The 17,365-nt window shown below is 40.7% G+C and overlaps 2 protein-coding genes across 2 annotated transcripts; both read left to right on the forward strand.

The window, feature by feature from the left end:
* Positions 1-1,246: 1,246 nt before the first annotated feature.
* Positions 1,247-4,357, forward strand: LOC110383780 (uncharacterized). Its single transcript, XM_021344675.3, has 6 exons — positions 1,247-1,517; positions 1,734-1,831; positions 2,090-2,237; positions 2,818-2,910; positions 3,140-3,297; positions 4,153-4,357. Exons 1-6 carry the CDS (start codon positions 1,463-1,465, stop codon positions 4,342-4,344), a joined length of 744 nt encoding a protein of 247 aa, XP_021200350.2. The 5' UTR covers positions 1,247-1,462; the 3' UTR covers positions 4,345-4,357.
* Positions 4,358-4,681: 324 nt separating this feature from the next.
* LOC110383779 (N-alpha-acetyltransferase 35, NatC auxiliary subunit) lies at positions 4,682-17,348 on the forward strand. Its single transcript, XM_064043539.1, has 14 exons — positions 4,682-4,883; positions 5,850-5,932; positions 6,007-6,158; positions 6,409-6,632; positions 6,931-7,111; positions 7,578-7,764; positions 8,221-8,402; positions 8,851-9,090; positions 10,303-10,443; positions 10,856-11,019; positions 14,593-14,785; positions 15,623-15,780; positions 16,238-16,331; positions 16,684-17,348. The coding sequence occupies exons 1-14, from the start codon at positions 4,849-4,851 to the stop codon at positions 16,822-16,824; spliced, it is 2,175 nt and encodes a 724-aa protein (XP_063899609.1). The 5' UTR covers positions 4,682-4,848; the 3' UTR covers positions 16,825-17,348.
* The last annotated feature ends 17 nt before the right edge of the window (positions 17,349-17,365 follow it).

The following is a 17,365-nucleotide window of genomic DNA, read 5'->3' on the forward strand; positions in this document are numbered from 1 at the left end:
AAGGGCCTGAGCCTGATATATTCGATTAGGTATTAGTAAGTCAAAATATAAAACAAAATATGAAAGAGTACTTATCCTGGAGCTTGGCAAAGGCTGATTGTTAGCAATCTAAATAAAACCTGGACGTTTTTATTACGGACTAGGAGTATTTTTGTTGATTTGAGCCAATTAATAGTCAATACATGACACTGTCTACAGAAAGCTCTACGTACCTATTGATTTCCAATTAGGCACGTAAAGCACATTTAGTACTGATGCATAAATAATTCAACGACAGCTTTTAGTGTTCAGATTACACATAGACTGATTACACTATAAATGTTGAAGCAATAAAATAGAATCTGCAGTCTGCAGTGACTGACAATGGGATTTTAAAATTAAAGAAAGGCCAAGTCTTCGATGGTTATGGCAGAGTAGGTATAAGTATATTTCATCAATCAGAAAATAATTCTAACTTTGGACCTAAGCCATGGGAAGCACTAGATAAAAAGCTATTCCTGTTCGAATAGGATATAAGGAGAAAGATAAAAGGAGGAAAGAGTCTGGATCAGCTATTCTTTTTAAAGAGAGTTACGTTGCTCAACAGCCTACTAGGCAATTAAGAAAGAAGAAAGACAGTGACCTATGTCCCTACTGTTAAATGAGCAGCTAATCTTGGTAGGGCCCAGAAATTACTAAGAATTAAAACAAAGCCACAATTTTATATGTACCACAGATCAGAAAGTCTGCTGCTAATAAGAGCTGTATTCTTCATGAATGGTAGGTACTACTGTTGAGGCAAATTAATCTCCTACTTCCTCCAACTTCCTTAGCGACATCTAATGGTATTATAGTGAAGGTTTCCTAATAGAGTGGAGACTCTAAGCTTTAGACCTTCGAGCAGGTTGTTTATACCTTTGCCCTGGATAATGGTTAATCAATGATTATCCCTTAAGTAGATACATATCAATAGGATGTTAAACGTTCTGGAAAATCAGTCAAGGGTTTCAATGAAGCTGAAAGATTTCAGTTTTAAAATGTTTAGGTAGAAAATCCAATGTTCAAAATAGGTACCATTAAGAAAATATTTAATTATAACAAATAGCTTTCAGCGGCCAACGCACCGACCAGACAGATGGATGTCTGTCAAAGGTCAGAATTAAGTACACTATAACTTTTATAGCATTAGACACATTTAACACTGTATTTGTCATGCGCATCATTACTCATTTTCACATTAATGAACATGCGTGAAAATATATACGTGAAAATACCTAGCCATTATCCGAACAGTGGTGGTATCGCATCGATCCGACGCGCAGGAGTTTCTCTCTAGAAAGTACCGCAAGTCAGTTGTGCTCGCGCATCGCATACCTTGCATACAAATACAGAGTTACCTTTGGAAGTATCGACATAGGGTATCGGAAACCGATCATTTGAATTTGGTCCCTAGAGCTGTGGAGTTGAACGAACTTTATTCAAAATGACGAAAATACTTGCGGTGTTTGTTGTTCTGTGTGTTATTGCGTTTGGTTCAGGTAAGTGAAGTTTTATCTTAAGTTGTTCGTTTTCAGGCGCGATTTAATCTAGATTGAGAATCCGAAGAATTCGATGTCGTGCAATTTCCTATTAGCATCAGATTGAGACTTAATTTACATTGCGTTACGGTTATTACCTCTATAAGTTACTGTGTTAACCGAAGAATGAGTTGTTTGGACAGGAATGTTCGTTAATGTTTTCCTCTTATTTTTTAGGCGATGCATCCAGAACCAACCGGCATTTCAACAATAGAGAAGACAATTCAATGGATGTTACCGATTTTTCTATTTACTATGACATCGATTCGAATACGGTAAGTGATATTTATAGTTAAGTGCGGTATGCACTTCAGACGCAAAACCATAACAACTGGCGTTTGTTTTTCTTTGAAACTTGGATGAACCACTATTACAGCTTGAAAAACAAATGAATAGCATATACTACAGTATATTTTTTGTTTTGTATTCCTAATCCACATATTCCACATTTTCCAACCGCGTCCAGTAAATATTTAGTTTGGGAAAAGGCTCGGGGGATGATGTCCAGTAAATATTTATTCCTAACTTTCCAGACAATTAGAAAAATGATGCCTCGTCCCTGGTACCAGCCTGGCTGGCGTCTGCGACTTCCCTTCAGAGGCGGGAAGTGCACCTGCGAAGAACTCAAGTGCAACTGCTGTTCTGGAATGCGTATACCAGCTTTCAATTTCGACAGGCAAAGTACGTACGATAAAAATGCATTTGACCTGGAAGCTGATTGTCGGCCATGACGCCTGTTTTCATGTAAGGAGATCAGGCAGCTGTGTACGACAAATTATAGTGCAGAAACATTTGCGCTGACACAGGCGCCGCACTCCCTATTTATTCACTCTCATAGCCCGTTGGGACGGAAATCGGAAATCCGACATAGGTGCTAACCAAACTACTACATATAGTGTTTGTTAGTCAAAATTTAAGAATGCCTAATTCTCATATTATAATTCTCTAATTGGTTTCTAAAGAACGTTACCTATATCAATGAAGAAGATGCGTGAAGATGTGAGCGCTCACCTGGGTTCTTCAGAAGGGCTCGTTTGACACGGGTAAGCCGTTCTTCGCCGTCTTCCTCGCTCCTTTTCTGCAACGTTGCATACCATAAGGCAATCCCTCACGTTGGCATCGACATTGAAATGACGTTGCATAGGTAATTCATGGGACTGGATCAGAGTCTGCAATTTTAGTGGGTTCGTTGGCGTTAACACAGGGGCTTATTAGCAAAAGCTATTTTTGTGGATATTGATTTTATGTTTATTTGTTACAGCCTGTGCTGAGCTGACTTTTGATCCTTCAGAAGGATATTTGGATCTTAATGTGAAGATGAACAACGAGAGCATTTTCCACAAATCCTATTCAGGTAAGTTCTTATCTACAGCCATCCAACATGATGATAATATTTTTCTTATGTACTTACTTATATACTTACCTCCTATCTATCTACTTATGTACCTACTCTCCTAGTAAATATCTATACTTCCCTTATATACGATCCTATACCTACTTCTTTATGTACTTTGTAATTTTTTGTGTTCTACTAAATAGGGGTTCACTAAATACTCACATTTACATTGTTTTCTCGTTTGCAGCAACAAACCCGCCGCCATTCTGCATCCCTATCCCGATTCCTTACGTGCCCATCAACATCTTGGACATGTGCATCAGACTGTTTGACATCACTATCGACTTTACTAAGATGCATGTCTGCATGGATTGGGACACGAGAGTCGACAAAGCTCCAGTTTTGGTAAGTTAAATTTTCTGTGAAATAGATAGCTAGATATGCATAGATACTTAGGTATGTACTTACATTTACTCATTTGTGGTTAGTTTGGTAAGTTCTAATAGGCTTACCGTCCCTGTCGGAGGTTGAGACCTTTAGAATTCGATGTTCCTTTACCGTCTACGCAGAGATTTGATAAAATATTACTTAATTTTAGAAAACGTTGGTGCCTTATGTGAATTTTGTGGTGGTAAACAGTTGAACTTTTTATTTATTTATTGTAGATTGTAGAAGTTAGAATTATTTAAATAAAAACGAAAAACCAAAAAGCGCGGGCTCGCGCTCTGCCTGCCAGTCTAGGGCTTTCATAAACTTTGATTTTAGTCGATTAATCATATTTTTTATTTGGTACAAAAAAATCTTGAAGCATTTTGGATAGTTCATCAACGGCTGTAAAAATTGAAACAAAATGACCACTCCATGTCCTTAAATTCTATCGAGAATGATTCTGTACTTTTGTGCCCATTTTCCACTATTTGGCTGAGCAGTTCCATATCCATAGATTCCATTATATGAAACTAGCTTTTGCCCGCGACTTCGTTCGCATGATATAGTGACTTCCGGCATATTTTTGGTTTGACCAATAGATGGCGCTATATGTCCGGAATAAATTTTATTTTTTATTTTTATATTTTTTTTGAAATAAAAACTATCCTATGTCCTTTCTCAAGTTCCAAACTATGTCTGTACCAAATTTCACACAAATCGGTTCAGTAGTTTAGGCGTGAAGAAAAGATAGACAGACAGACAGACAGACAGAGTTACTTTCACATTTATAATATTAGTTAGGATTAGGATAAATCATTTTGTGCTTTTCAGATTCTTCACTTCGATTGCATGGACTTGGGTCTCGGTGGAATTAGCCTTACGAAGCCAAATACAAATCAAATAACTGGAGGAGGAGCAAATGAGCCTCCGCAACTAAACGGCGATGTGTATGATCCCGTTACTGAAAATGCCCCTGCATCCACCCAACATCCTGTATTCAACAATAGTGTCAAATATATTTAATTTATGAATTTAATGTTGTTTTTGTATTTGTACATTTTTCCTTACCTGACATTAAGCCGTAAATAACATTTTTCTCTCTTGTTAAAGTTTACGTTAGAAGAACACATACAGTCTTGACTAGCTAACAAAGTGAAGCTATCAAATGCAGCATTTCGTTCGTTTGTTATTAGCCAAGTACTAACTAAATTATATAAAAAAAAAATCATTTTATGACAAGAAGTGCTCACAGTATTAATAGGTTCAGTCAACTACAGTTCCATCTTTAGTAAGTTTTTATGATTAGAAATCGACTAAATGCCGTCATGGTTGACAGCAAGAATGACTTTGACATTTGAAATTGAGAAAAAAAAATAAAGAAGCGGAGCAGAGGGAGGTGTGGATACAGAAGAGTTGAGGGTCTAATTTCAATTTTATGTATTTCTGTAATTTATTTAAATAGCAAGTCGTCCCCAAATTTAATGGTAATTTAGTCCTCCTTTACCTTAGATTTGCAGTGCACTTTAAATGGGCGATAATGATGATTATTATGATGGTGACGGGTTAGTACTTCGCATGTTAGATAGTGTTATGGTATTTTTATATGTAACTTCTGTAGATATTATTGATTAATCCAGGTCGTTTGATCAACTGATCAGTGATCAGTGTGCATATTGGGTTGAGTATTTTCTTCATATTAGTGGTTGTAATTTGATATTGTGCCGGCTTTTACACTTGCCCTTGTCGTATGAGCATCGAACGTTCGAAATGTGTTTGAAAGATCGTTCCTTGCTATTTATTTATCGGTATAAATATCGCCCAGCTTATTATATTTTTGTGTGCAATAATCAAATCATATTAAGCTTAAATGATATTGCAGTAGACACTTTGTTTCAAGAGCTAGTTACACCACAAAATCACTGTTTATTAGTTTTGAAAATGGTTTGTATTTGTTGTCATAGTGGTATAATGGTGTCATGAAATAAAATTTAATGTGAGTAATGTGGAACTAACAAACTACAAGTGTGTCTACTAGGTATAAGTACATAAATAATTAAGTTTTGTGATACTTTGTAGACCTACTAATATACCTATTGAGGAAAGTAGTGTTTGTACTTAGTGACATTTGTGGTCAAACCATACAGTAAACCTCAGAATAATGGTAAAGTAAGTAATAAGGTATGCCGGTTTCCTTATAACCATATGTAACAAGCTACTGAGATTCTTATAAGGTCACGACCTATTAGAAAGTTTAAGTTCTTGCTTATGGCTCTCTTATTACTCTATTTTGATTAAACACATAATGTGGGCGCACATTCACATTTATCTTATTCTTGTTTTCTTGTTGTAAATGGCATTTTTTTCTAAAAATAACAAATTATTACAATGACTTGCACCATGTAGCTATAACCATGACCAAACCATTTTTTTCTAATGAGCTACAAGTATATGGTTGGTTATGGCTTGGTTATTATAAGTGGTGTGACTGGGCCTTAGTTGTTCTACTATTTACTGTCTTGTTTTATTAGGAGAATGGATTCCCTGGGAGCGACACCTGAAGTCATCTATAATTGGGTTGACATAACATCAGACTTCTTCAGTCATATTCAAGGTAAAACCATATTTTACTATAAATATATTTTAACTAATAGATAAACAAATTAAAATCAAAATTGTTTATTTCAGACCTTCAACTTGGAGAGTTACTTCATGATGGGCACTTGTTTGGCCTCTTCGAGGCCATGTCGGCCATTGAGATGATGGACCCCAAAATGGATGCCGGGATGCTGTGCAACCGAGGCAATCCTAAACCATTGAACTTCCAGCAAGCAGTTGCTGTAAGTATTTTATGAAAGCCAGATTTACATGTCAATCTGAACATTTCCAAACTAGAATTTCTAGTAAATCTTTCATTTGCTCTACATCAATCTACATAGATTCAATGCTGACTTTGTAACATCAATACGTTGAGCTTTGGAGCCCTACAGTTTTGCTATTAAAACTAGAAGATGAGCACTTCATGTTATAAAATATTAATTTTACTATCAATACTATATGTAAACAATTGACAATTCATCCCATTTACAGGCTGGAAAGTTGAAAATAGATGATCTAGAACCATCCGAGCTAATAGGCATCATTGATGCCACAATGGCTTGCATTGTCTCGTGGTTGGAAGGGCATTCCCTCGCTCAGACAGTGTTCACCAACCTCTATCTACATCAACCTCATTCTATCAACAACAAGACTTTGAAAGCATATTGCATTGCTGTCTACAAACTGCTGGATTGCATCAGGGATTGTATTAACAAGTAAGTTGGTTTAATAGTTTTTTTATTTTACCTCTTAGCTCTATTGTAATAAAGTAGACATTTCCATGATTTATTAGCTAAGGCTTCAGCTCATTACAAGAAAAACTGTTATAGCTTTTAACATGTTCAGCTGCCATTGCTGTGATTGTCGACTTTTACTATGGTTTTTGAGTATTTGTCGATGCAATAAATGTAAAAATATTACTGTGGGACTCATTTACTATTTTCACTATAAAGTATTTCAGGTAGCTTTAGTTATTTTCAACAGCTTTTGTATTTAATTTTCTTTCATTTCCAGGGCCCAAGTGTTTGAAGAGGAAGACTTCCAACCCATGGGTTATGGTTATCGTCTGGGTTCGAACCCACAGTCAGGCAACACATATGACGCTCGTCTTGAAGTCAGTGAGCAGAAGTGTGTGCTGATGCTTAGGGAGCAAGAGGAGGAACTTAATAAGAAGGCTCGGAGTTCTGATGACGAGGTATGTTTAAGAAAATTGGGTTGAAAATATGATTGTTTCTAAAAAATAATAATAAATGGACATGATTGCCTACATACCTCTCCTAATATTGCAGTCTATTCGTGGGTGTCTAGTGTAACCATGTCTGGATTTGGCAAAATTGCATTTTATTTATTTTTGAATTATTATACACACACAATAATGTCTTAATGCTTATTTGTAAAGAAATCATTTCCAGCATACCTGCAAAAGGAAAATTAGAATAAAACAAATGTAGACAGTGTGGTGTGTAAATAAAGAAATAGGAATGTAATTAAAATGAAAGACAATAACTGTATTATATTATACCTATATTATACCTACATAAACAATACATACATAACTAATACTGTAGTATATAGGTACTACATGTCTTGTATTGAATTAAAATTAAACAATGATTTTACACTAAGCCTTGTTTTAAATAATAATATGCTTTCTCTATCAGGACAATCTATGGGCAGCCTTACAAGCCCGCATCAGATTCACCAGGATGTTTTTCCAAGCTCTGCTGATGATCACAAAGAGGGACTCGCAGTCCGGAGCCGATTGCGTCGCTCTGCTCAACGGCTGCTCGGAGATGATGAAGGTCATTATCAAGACCTCGGGGAAAGGAACACAGCCTGTGGAGAATTGTGAGTTGTATGGCAGAAATTGTTTTTACTACATAGGAGATATAAAGGAATTTTTTTTAGATATTATGAAGAACACTGCTAACTTTTGCTAGTAGTTTCACCTATGGGTCCTGTAGGAAGTTCTTTACATACTCTGTTTAAAAGCCTATAGCCTTCCTTGATAAATCGGACTAGTGGTTCTTAAGGTGATCTCAGGTGAGACCAGTGTTCAAACAAATGAACGAAAAAATAAACTCTTTATCGTTTTAATATACAGTATATTAATTTTGATACAAGTACCTATGTATATCTTGTATTCTGCAATTATTATTCACATAAGTGATAATAATAGATTTTTTATCATCAAGCCTCATAGCTTAGCTACTGGCAAAATAGACAGAACTTTTATGAATTTAAGAGACTGCCGAAACCTACGACCCTTTTTTCCATTTCTCAAATTATTCTTGCTCATTGCAGCCGACTCCCCAAACCCGATGGGGTTCGAGCCGATGATCAACCAGCGCCTGTTACCGCCCACGTTCCCTCGCTACACGCGCATCAAGCACCGGGCCGAGGCGCTGCACTACTTCGACGAGCTGGTCGCTAGGCTGAGGCATGCGTGGAAGATCACCTCTTGCACCAACTTCCATACCGCGCTGGTAATGTTCATATGCCTGGACTTTTGCCAAACTATAGGGGTCAGGTTCCAGTCTTAACTGGATGCAGCTGAGATCCACAACACGGGCAACCTGATACCATTTACTAAGACTGGTAGTTTCTTGCTTCTGATTAAAGACATTCAAATGACAGACTGTATTTACCAATTTAACGTGCCTTCCGAAACATTTAAGAACTCATCATGACAAGATGGTTACACGTCCATAAAGCTACCGCCACTAACACTAATATGGAAGGAGAATTCACGTGACAGTTGCCCAACTGTTACTTGTTCAAAAAAATTATTAACATTACATAACATTCACAACATAACATTACATAACAGTCCGCAACTAGCCTTTGTCTGTGGTTCCCTTGCTTGTATTTACGACATATATTCTCTTTTACTTAAATCATCAAGATTTCTAAATATGTGAAATTTATTTCCAGGACTTCTTCATGGAGTTCAGCCGTCAGCGTGCTTGCATCTTGTCTCGCTCAGCTCTGCAGTTGCTGTACCTCAGCCCGTCGCCCGCCAACACGGCGGCGATGGCTCAGAGCGCTATGAACGGGCCCGCTGGCCAGCCGAGGCCGCATCATCCCTTTGTGGAAATACTCAGGGAATCGGTTAAGAATTTCGTCAATCCGCCAGCTTTGACCCCCAAATCGCCTATGGTTTCAACGCCGCAAGTGAGTTGTATTGAATTATTTTTGCTCAAAATTATAGGTATATCAGTTTGAGGATTGTTTTATGGAACTAAGACTTCGCTCTTTGTCCGTCGGTCAACTGGCTACATCATTTGAACTATAGAAAAGTGAGACTGCTGAAGTTTTCACTGATGTTTTTCTATTGCGGCTACAAATCCTGGAAACTACTTGTAGAATAAAATAAATACTTTATGGTGAAAATCAAACTCATCCTCCGAGCCTTTTTCCCAAACTATGTTGGGGTCGGCTTCCAGTCTAACCGGATGTAGCTGAGTACCAGTTCTTTACAAGGAGCGACTGCCCTGCCTGACCTCCTCAACCCAGTTACCCGGGCAACCCAATACCCCTTGGTTAGACTGGTGTCAGACTTACTGGCTTCTGACTACCCGTAACGACTGCCAAGGATGTTCAATGACAGCCGGGACCTACAGTTTAACGTGCCATCCGAAACAGTCATTGGTGTCTAAGATATACTTACAGTCTTATTTATAAACGTGAATTAAATAATAAGTTATACTTAAGGGGTATTTAAGAAAAAATCTTACTCATAAACATGGCTGAACTAAATAACTTTCTTAGCAATGTCGTAAATGAGCTGTCAAATTAAGTAGCCTCACACCCTTGTTTAACCCGGTAATTAGCAAAATGGCTGGATTCTAATCAGCTGATTTTTCATTTCCGGTTTATTGACAGCTCAACTTTTTAATTTTATATTTTACGGATGCCATTGTTGCCATTACATAACGTTTTGATGACAAATATTTTTTTAAGCTACCAACATTCCGGTAGTGTTGAGAAATTAGTATGTTTTTATGACATTATCTGTTCATTACTTAAGACATGCTTAAGCAACGTTTATAGGTCAAAATATTTCAATCACTACTTAAGGCTTTAAGTAGTAATTAGTTAAAACAATACTTAGAAGATGATTTGTTGATTTTTATAAGTAAGGCTGTTAGAAAGTACATACAAACTTAGAAAAGCTGCATTGGTACTTGCCTGACCTGGAATCGAACCCGCGCCCTCATACTCGAGAGGTTGGTTCTTTGCCCACTAGTCAAACTCTATGTATAAAATAAACTGTGTATATTTCTAAGTCGTATCCACATTATTTACTAATACTATATATAGTGTGTGTTTACTAGTATTTTCAATTACCAACATCCCTTTCAATATTATTTTCCATTTCCCCAGGCTCGGGAGTTCGTGGAAAACTTCCTGGCTCGTTGCGTACGTCCGTTCGCGGTGCTGCTACAGGTGTGCGGACACAACCGCGCCAGACAGCGGGACAAGCTCGCGTTGTTGTTGGACGAGTTCGCTGCACTGCAAGAGGAGGTAATGAATATTTTGTGCTTTGATTATACAGTAAATTACTGTGGTATTTAGATGCAAATATGTTGAAAATCTCGCCCTTTCACCGAGTGATTCAGGGGGGCTGCGGCTCGTTGAAATTTAATTGTGTGGTGAAGCTATGAAGTCTTACAGCGATTTTATACCGGCTTTTTTACTCGCGACTGAAAGTGAAAAAATCCGAGTACAAAGTATCCAGCTTCTGCCTTAGACTGATTCCACAATGAGTGTGCACGTCCCTTAAGTACGCCATGACAGTTTCGTCAGGCGTTCTCACATTATGCATTAATTATTGTGGCTTAGTGGTGGTATGATGAAAGTAATCACGAAGTCCAATAGCCCTATGAGCCATAATATCATCATTGTATTCTAAATTCAAAAATCTTTGCTCTTTCAGGCGGAGGGCGTGGATGCGGTGGTGAGCGGCGCAGCAGGCACTGGTCCCCGCGCCTGCTTCGGCACGTGGCTGCTGTACCACGTGCTGCGCGTCATGATCGCGTACTTACTGTCCGGCCTCGAGCTAGAGCTCTACAGTGTGCACGAGTACCATTATATCTTCTGGTGAGTTAGCTATAGCATAGGTTAGACGTGGTGGTGAGTGGCTGCTTCGGCACGTGGCTGCTGTACCACGTGCTGCGCGTCATGATCGCGTACTTACTGTCCGGCCTCGAGCTAGAGCTCTACAGTGTGCACGAGTACCATTATATCTTCTGGTGAGTTAGCTATAGCATAGGTTAGACGTGGTGGTGAGTGGCTGCTTCGGCACGTGGCTGCTGTACCACGTGCTGCGCGTCATGATCGCGTACTTACTGTCCGGCCTCGAGCTAGAGCTCTACAGTGTGCACGAGTACCATTATATCTTCTGGTGAGTTAGCTATAGCATAGGTTAGACGTGGTGGTGAGTGGCTGCTTCGGCACGTGGCTGCTGTACCACGTGCTGCGCGTCATGATCGCGTACTTACTGTCCGGCCTCGAGCTAGAGCTCTACAGTGTGCACGAGTACCATTATATCTTCTGGTGAGTTAGCTATAGCATAGGTTAGACGTGGTGGTGAGTGGCTGCTTCGGCACGTGGCTGCTGTACCACGTGCTGCGCGTCATGATCGCGTACTTACTGTCCGGCCTCGAGCTAGAGCTCTACAGTGTGCACGAGTACCATTATATCTTCTGGTGAGTTAGCTATAGCATAGGTTAGACGTGGTGGTGAGTGGCTGCTTCGGCACGTGGCTGCTGTACCACGTGCTGCGCGTCATGATCGCGTACTTACTGTCCGGCCTCGAGCTAGAGCTCTACAGTGTGCACGAGTACCATTATATCTTCTGGTGAGTTAGCTATAGCATAGGTTAGACGTGGTGGTGAGTGGCTGCTTCGGCACGTGGCTGCTGTACCACGTGCTGCGCGTCATGATCGCGTACTTACTGTCCGGCCTCGAGCTAGAGCTCTACAGTGTGCACGAGTACCATTATATCTTCTGGTGAGTTAGCTATAGCATAGGTTAGACGTGGTGGTGAGTGCTGCTTCGGCACGTGGCTGCTGTACCACGTGCTGCGCGTCATGATCGCGTACTTACTGTCCGGCCTCGAGCTAGAGCTCTACAGTGTGCACGAGTACCATTATATCTTCTGGTGAGTTAGCTATAGCATAGGTTAGACGTGGTGGTGAGTGGCTGCTTCGGCACGTGGCTGCTGTACCACGTGCTGCGCGTCATGATCGCGTACTTACTGTCCGGCCTCGAGCTAGAGCTCTACAGTGTGCACGAGTACCATTATATCTTCTGGTGAGTTAGCTATAGCATAGGTTAGACGTGGTGGTGAGTGGCGCTTCGGCACGTGGCTGCTGTACCACGTGCTGCGCGTCATGATCTTCTGTCCGGCCTCGAGCTAGAGCTCTACAGTGTGCACGAGTACCATTATATCTTCTGGTGAGTTAGCTATAGCATAGGTTAGACGTGGTGGTGAGTGGCTGCTTCGGCACGTGGCTGCTGTACCACGTGCTGCGCGTCATGATCGCGTACTTACTGTCCGGCCTCGAGCTAGAGCTCTACAGTGTGCACGAGTACCATTATATCTTCTGGTGAGTTAGCTATAGCATAGGTTAGACGTGGTGGTGAGTGGCTGCTTCGGCACGTGGCTGCTGTACCACGTGCTGCGCGTCATGATCGCGTACTGTCCGGCCTCGAGCTAGAGCTCTACAGGTGCACGAGTACCATTATATCTTCTGGTGAGTTAGCTATAGCATAGGTTAGACGTGGTGGTGAGTGGCTGCTTCGGCACGTGGCTGCTGTACCACGTGCTGCGCGTCATGATCGCGTACTTACTGTCCGGCCTCGAGCTAGAGCTCTACAGTGTGCACGAGTACCATCTTCTGGTGAGTTAGCTATAGCATAGGTTAGACGTGGTGGTGAGTGGCTGCTTCGGCACGTGGCTGCTGTACCACGTGCTGCGCGTCATGATCGCGTACTTACTGTCCGGCCTCGAGCTAGAGCTCTACAGTGTGCACGAGTACCATTATATCTTCTGGTGAGTTAGCTATAGCATAGGTTAGACGTGGTGGTGAGTGGCTGCTTCGGCACGTGGCTGCTGTACCACGTGCTGCGCGTCATGATCGCGTACTTACTGTCCGGCCTCGAGCTAGAGCTCTACAGTGTGCACGAGTACCATTATATCTTCTGGTGAGTTAGCTATAGCATAGGTTAGACGTGGTGGTGAGTGGCTGCTTCGGCACGTGGCTGCTGTACCACGTGCTGCGCGTCATGATCGCGTACTTACTGTCCGGCCTCGAGCTAGAGCTCTACAGTGTGCACGAGTACCATTATATCTTCTGGTGAGTTAGCTATAGCATAGGTTAGACGTGGTGGTGAGTGGCTGCTTCGGCACGTGGCTGCTGTACCACGTGCTGCGCGTCATGATCGCGTACTTACTGTCCGGCCTCGAGCTAGAGCTCTACAGTGTGCACGAGTACCATTATATCTTCTGGTGAGTTAGCTATAGCATAGGTTAGACGTGGTGGTGAGTGGCTGCTTCGGCACGTGGCTGCTGTACCACGTGCTGCGCGTCATGATCGCGTACTTACTGTCCGGCCTCGAGCTAGAGCTCTACAGTGTGCACGAGTACCATTATATCTTCTGGTGAGTTAGCTATAGCATAGGTTAGACGTGGTGGTGAGTGGCTGCTTCGGCACGTGGCTGCTGTACCACGTGCTGCGCGTCATGATCGCGTACTTACTGTCCGGCCTCGAGCTAGAGCTCTACAGTGTGCACGAGTACCATTATATCTTCTGGTGAGTTAGCTATAGCATAGGTTAGACGTGGTGGTGAGTGGCTGCTTCGGCACGTGGCTGCTGTACCACGTGCTGCGCGTCATGATCGCGTACTTACTGTCCGGCCTCGAGCTAGAGCTCTACAGTGTGCACGAGTACCATTATATCTTCTGGTGAGTTAGCTATAGCATAGGTTAGACGTGGTGGTGAGTGGCTGCTTCGGCACGTGGCTGCTGTACCACGTGCTGCGCGTCATGATCGCGTACTTACTGTCCGGCCTCGAGCTAGAGCTCTACAGTGTGCACGAGTACCATTATATCTTCTGGTGAGTTAGCTATAGCATAGGTTAGACGTGGTGGTGAGTGGCTGCTTCGGCACGTGGCTGCTGTACCACGTGCTGCGCGTCATGATCGCGTACTTACTGTCCGGCCTCGAGCTAGAGCTCTACAGTGTGCACGAGTACCATTATATCTTCTGGTGAGTAGAGCATTTGTTAAGCTACTTGTGTTATTAGGTGGGCGACAGACGTAAGGAAGAGGGTTCTTGTCAAAATCGGGCCATCCCATTGTGCTAAATGCTCAGCAGTACGATACTTACCGATACCATTCTCGAGAACGGTCCTGCAATTCTACCGTTCATTTACCTACAGAAAGGCCAACAGTTGCGTATGGCCAAGATCGAAATAAAATCGGGGAGAGAAATCCACTGCACAGTTCCTACTTCAAACCAAAACTCAGTTAAATTGCCACCAAGATTGAACTTGTTATATGATCTTTATATTTCTCTATTTTAAATAAAGGTTTATTTTATTTTCAATCAAAGAACTTTTTTATACATCTTTATAGAATGACAAACCTATTTAAATAAATAATTGCAGGTACCTATACGAGTTCCTATACGGCTGGCTGGTATCAGCGCTGGGCCGGGCTGAGAACTTGGCGGGCGACGCGGCTCGACGCGACGCCCGCGACTCGCGCAAGCAGCGCAAGAGCAAGAAGCGAGTGCGGCCATACGCCAGGGAGGGACTGCTGTGCAACGTTATGCAGAACATGTGCGGAGGGTATTATAAGGTAACTATAGCTGGTTTGAAAGTTCTCAGTGCTGTACATAGTGCCTGAAGCTATGTCGGGGAGTTTATGCCGAGCTTCATATACAAGCAGGGTATTTATGGCGACTGGCAGTAGAAACACCTGGTGGTCGCCAAAGCCGACGCTGTGCTGCGCTGTATATAATAATAGCTTATAGTTTTAGTAAAGAGATTTTATTTTTATCAGATTACCCGCCTGTTCTTATGAGCATTGCCAACTCATAAAAAAATATTGCCACATTTTTAATTAATTATTGCAACATTATAATCCAATTTTACCCACGGTCTTAACGAAGTATATAGCACATAGTCCATTTTTTACCGACTTCCCAAAAGTAAATGGTTATCAATTTAGACGTACATATTCATCATCCTCCGAGCCTTTTCCCAATCATGTTGGGGTCGGCTTCCAGTCTAACCGGATTCAGCTGAGTACCAGTGCTTTACAAGAAGCGACTTCCTATCTGACCTCCTCAACCCAGTCAGCCCGGGCAACCCGATACCCCTTGGTTAGACTGGTGTCAGACTTACTGGCTTCTGACCACCCGTAACGACTGCCAAGGATGTTCAATGACAGCCGGGACCTACAGTTTAACGTGCCATCCGCAACACAGCCAATGGTGTCTAAGATATGCTTAGAAAGTACATACAAACTTAGAAAAGTTGCATTGGTACTTGCCTGACCTAGGATCAAACCCGCGCCCTCGTACTTGAGAGGTTGGTCCTTTACCCACTAGGCCACCACGACTTCATTTAAACGTACATATTCATACATAAAATAATTTAGACGTACATATTATTTTATGTATGTTTTCTCCAGGCGCTGGTAGCGTTCAAGCTACAAGGCAAGATCCGTCAGCCGCAGTCGGAGTTCGACAACGAGGCGGTGCGGTACAAGCACCGGTTCGCGCCGCTGTCCGTGCTCACGCCGCCGCAGGTGCACTACCACGAGTTCTGCGAGATGACACAACCGCTGCAGTACGTTTGTTCATACTAAATTATCACTTTTATTCAAAATAGGCTAAAGAACATTTCAAACGACAAAATTACATGACACAACTCCTAATAATGCCCACCCTTCATTACTCCCTTACTGGGAAGAAGAAGTGGCGCAACAAACTTCTCCAAGCAACACAGACACACTCCATTAGAAGTGCGAATCTTGGCGATATAAGATAGCATAGAAAGTTTTGTCAAAACTGGTAGAATGCTTTCTTGGCCAACTGTACATTAGGATCTATGTGAAATTGAATATAACATGCTGTTTTCGTTTAAGCTATTATTTATTTAACGTCAACAAATCTACAACAGTAGCAGAATATTATATGTTCATAATGTTTCTGGCCTCTCTTTTTTTCATTGTTTGGCCTTTTCTTTGAAGATAGAAACTACCGAAAGACAGTCTTACGACCTATTTTCTAATTTTTATTTTCAGATACGAGAACCCTGTAATACTATATCTCGGTGGATGCAAACACTTTCAGCAGGCTCGCTCTTTACTCGAAACCATCACAACACCCGATCAGGAAGTAAGTAATTATATACTTTATCTAATTCAAAGATAATTTATTTTTTATCTGATGCCTTGATTCGCCAATGATAAGGAATGTTCCAGAACCTTGATTTTGAAATGATAATAATCTTTTGATTAAAGAAAGATTATAATCGTTAAGTGATGTAATGCAATGAAAGTAAATATTTTGTCGTATTTTAAATTTGATTGCTAGCTAAAGTATTCGTCTAAAAAGTGGTATAACTTACTTAATTATTTTTACCTGCATTTTATTTTTGTTTTTGACTTGTGAGTTATTTTTCTGTAATAGCTACTTAAATACAATAAATCATAAATATCTTTTACTAAAGATAGATTCCCTTTTTCAGGTTCAAGATCTGCTGAAGGTAGCCAAAACAAATTTCGTAGTATTAAAACTATTAGCTGGAGGACACAAACGGGACTCAACGGTGCCACCAGAATTCGACTTTTCAGTACATAGACATTTTCCCATTATTAAACTAGTGTAGTACATTTCTACCAAAAGTTGACAAACTTCTTTTTATGAACAAAGCAGCTATTTGTTGTGGAGCTGTGTAGCTAGTCTTTTCAGTCAGTCTTTGATTGACTGGTTCTAGAATTTTCTACCAATGAGAAGGAATCTTTCTTCTCGACTATAGCAGTTCAAAACTGCATTGGAAAGAAGAGAAGAATTTTTATTTCTCAAATTAATAGCATAAATGTCTTCTGAGAAAACGGCACGATGATAAAATATTATAGGTGTAACATCTTCTTTAAAATAATACTTTAAATATCTCTAATGTTCCATCTAACTCCAGAGAATTCTTAACTCCTAAGATTCAAGTATCAAGGTACTTCACTCTCTAGTTTATGTAACAGATTATAATTTATCAAAGTACAGATTATACAAGGACTTCTAAATGCAACATTATGTAAATTAAAATGTATTGATTTATTATATTATCGTGTGTATAGACGGAAATTTTAAATATAAATGATTTTTTAAATGTGCAATAAAAATCATTAAAATATCTGTTATATTTTTTTTCC

Source organism: Helicoverpa armigera, chromosome 3 (assembly GCF_030705265.1).
Source record: "Helicoverpa armigera isolate CAAS_96S chromosome 3, ASM3070526v1, whole genome shotgun sequence".
Classification (NCBI taxonomy): Eukaryota; Metazoa; Arthropoda; class Insecta; order Lepidoptera; family Noctuidae; genus Helicoverpa; species Helicoverpa armigera.

What these genes read in the sequence shown, in the direction of transcription:
- LOC110383780 (XM_021344675.3), top strand. Translation starts at nt 1,463, where the DNA reads ATGACGAAAATACTTGCGGTGTTTGTTGTTCTGTGTGTTATTGCGTTT. An exon ending in TGTTATTGCGTTTGGTTCAG is followed by an intron (nt 1,518 to 1,733) that starts GTAAGTGAAGTT and finishes CTTATTTTTTAG; the next exon opens with GCGATGCATCCAGAACCAAC. An exon ending in TTTCCACAAATCCTATTCAG is followed by an intron (nt 2,911 to 3,139) that starts GTAAGTTCTTAT and finishes TCTCGTTTGCAG; the next exon opens with CAACAAACCCGCCGCCATTC.
- LOC110383779 (XM_064043539.1), top strand. Translation starts at nt 4,849, where the DNA reads ATGGGCGATAATGATGATTATTATGATGGTGACGG. An exon ending in AACACAGCCTGTGGAGAATT is followed by an intron (nt 7,765 to 8,220) that starts GTGAGTTGTATG and finishes TGCTCATTGCAG; the next exon opens with CCGACTCCCCAAACCCGATG. An exon ending in TCGCTGCACTGCAAGAGGAG is followed by an intron (nt 10,444 to 10,855) that starts GTAATGAATATT and finishes TTGCTCTTTCAG; the next exon opens with GCGGAGGGCGTGGATGCGGT.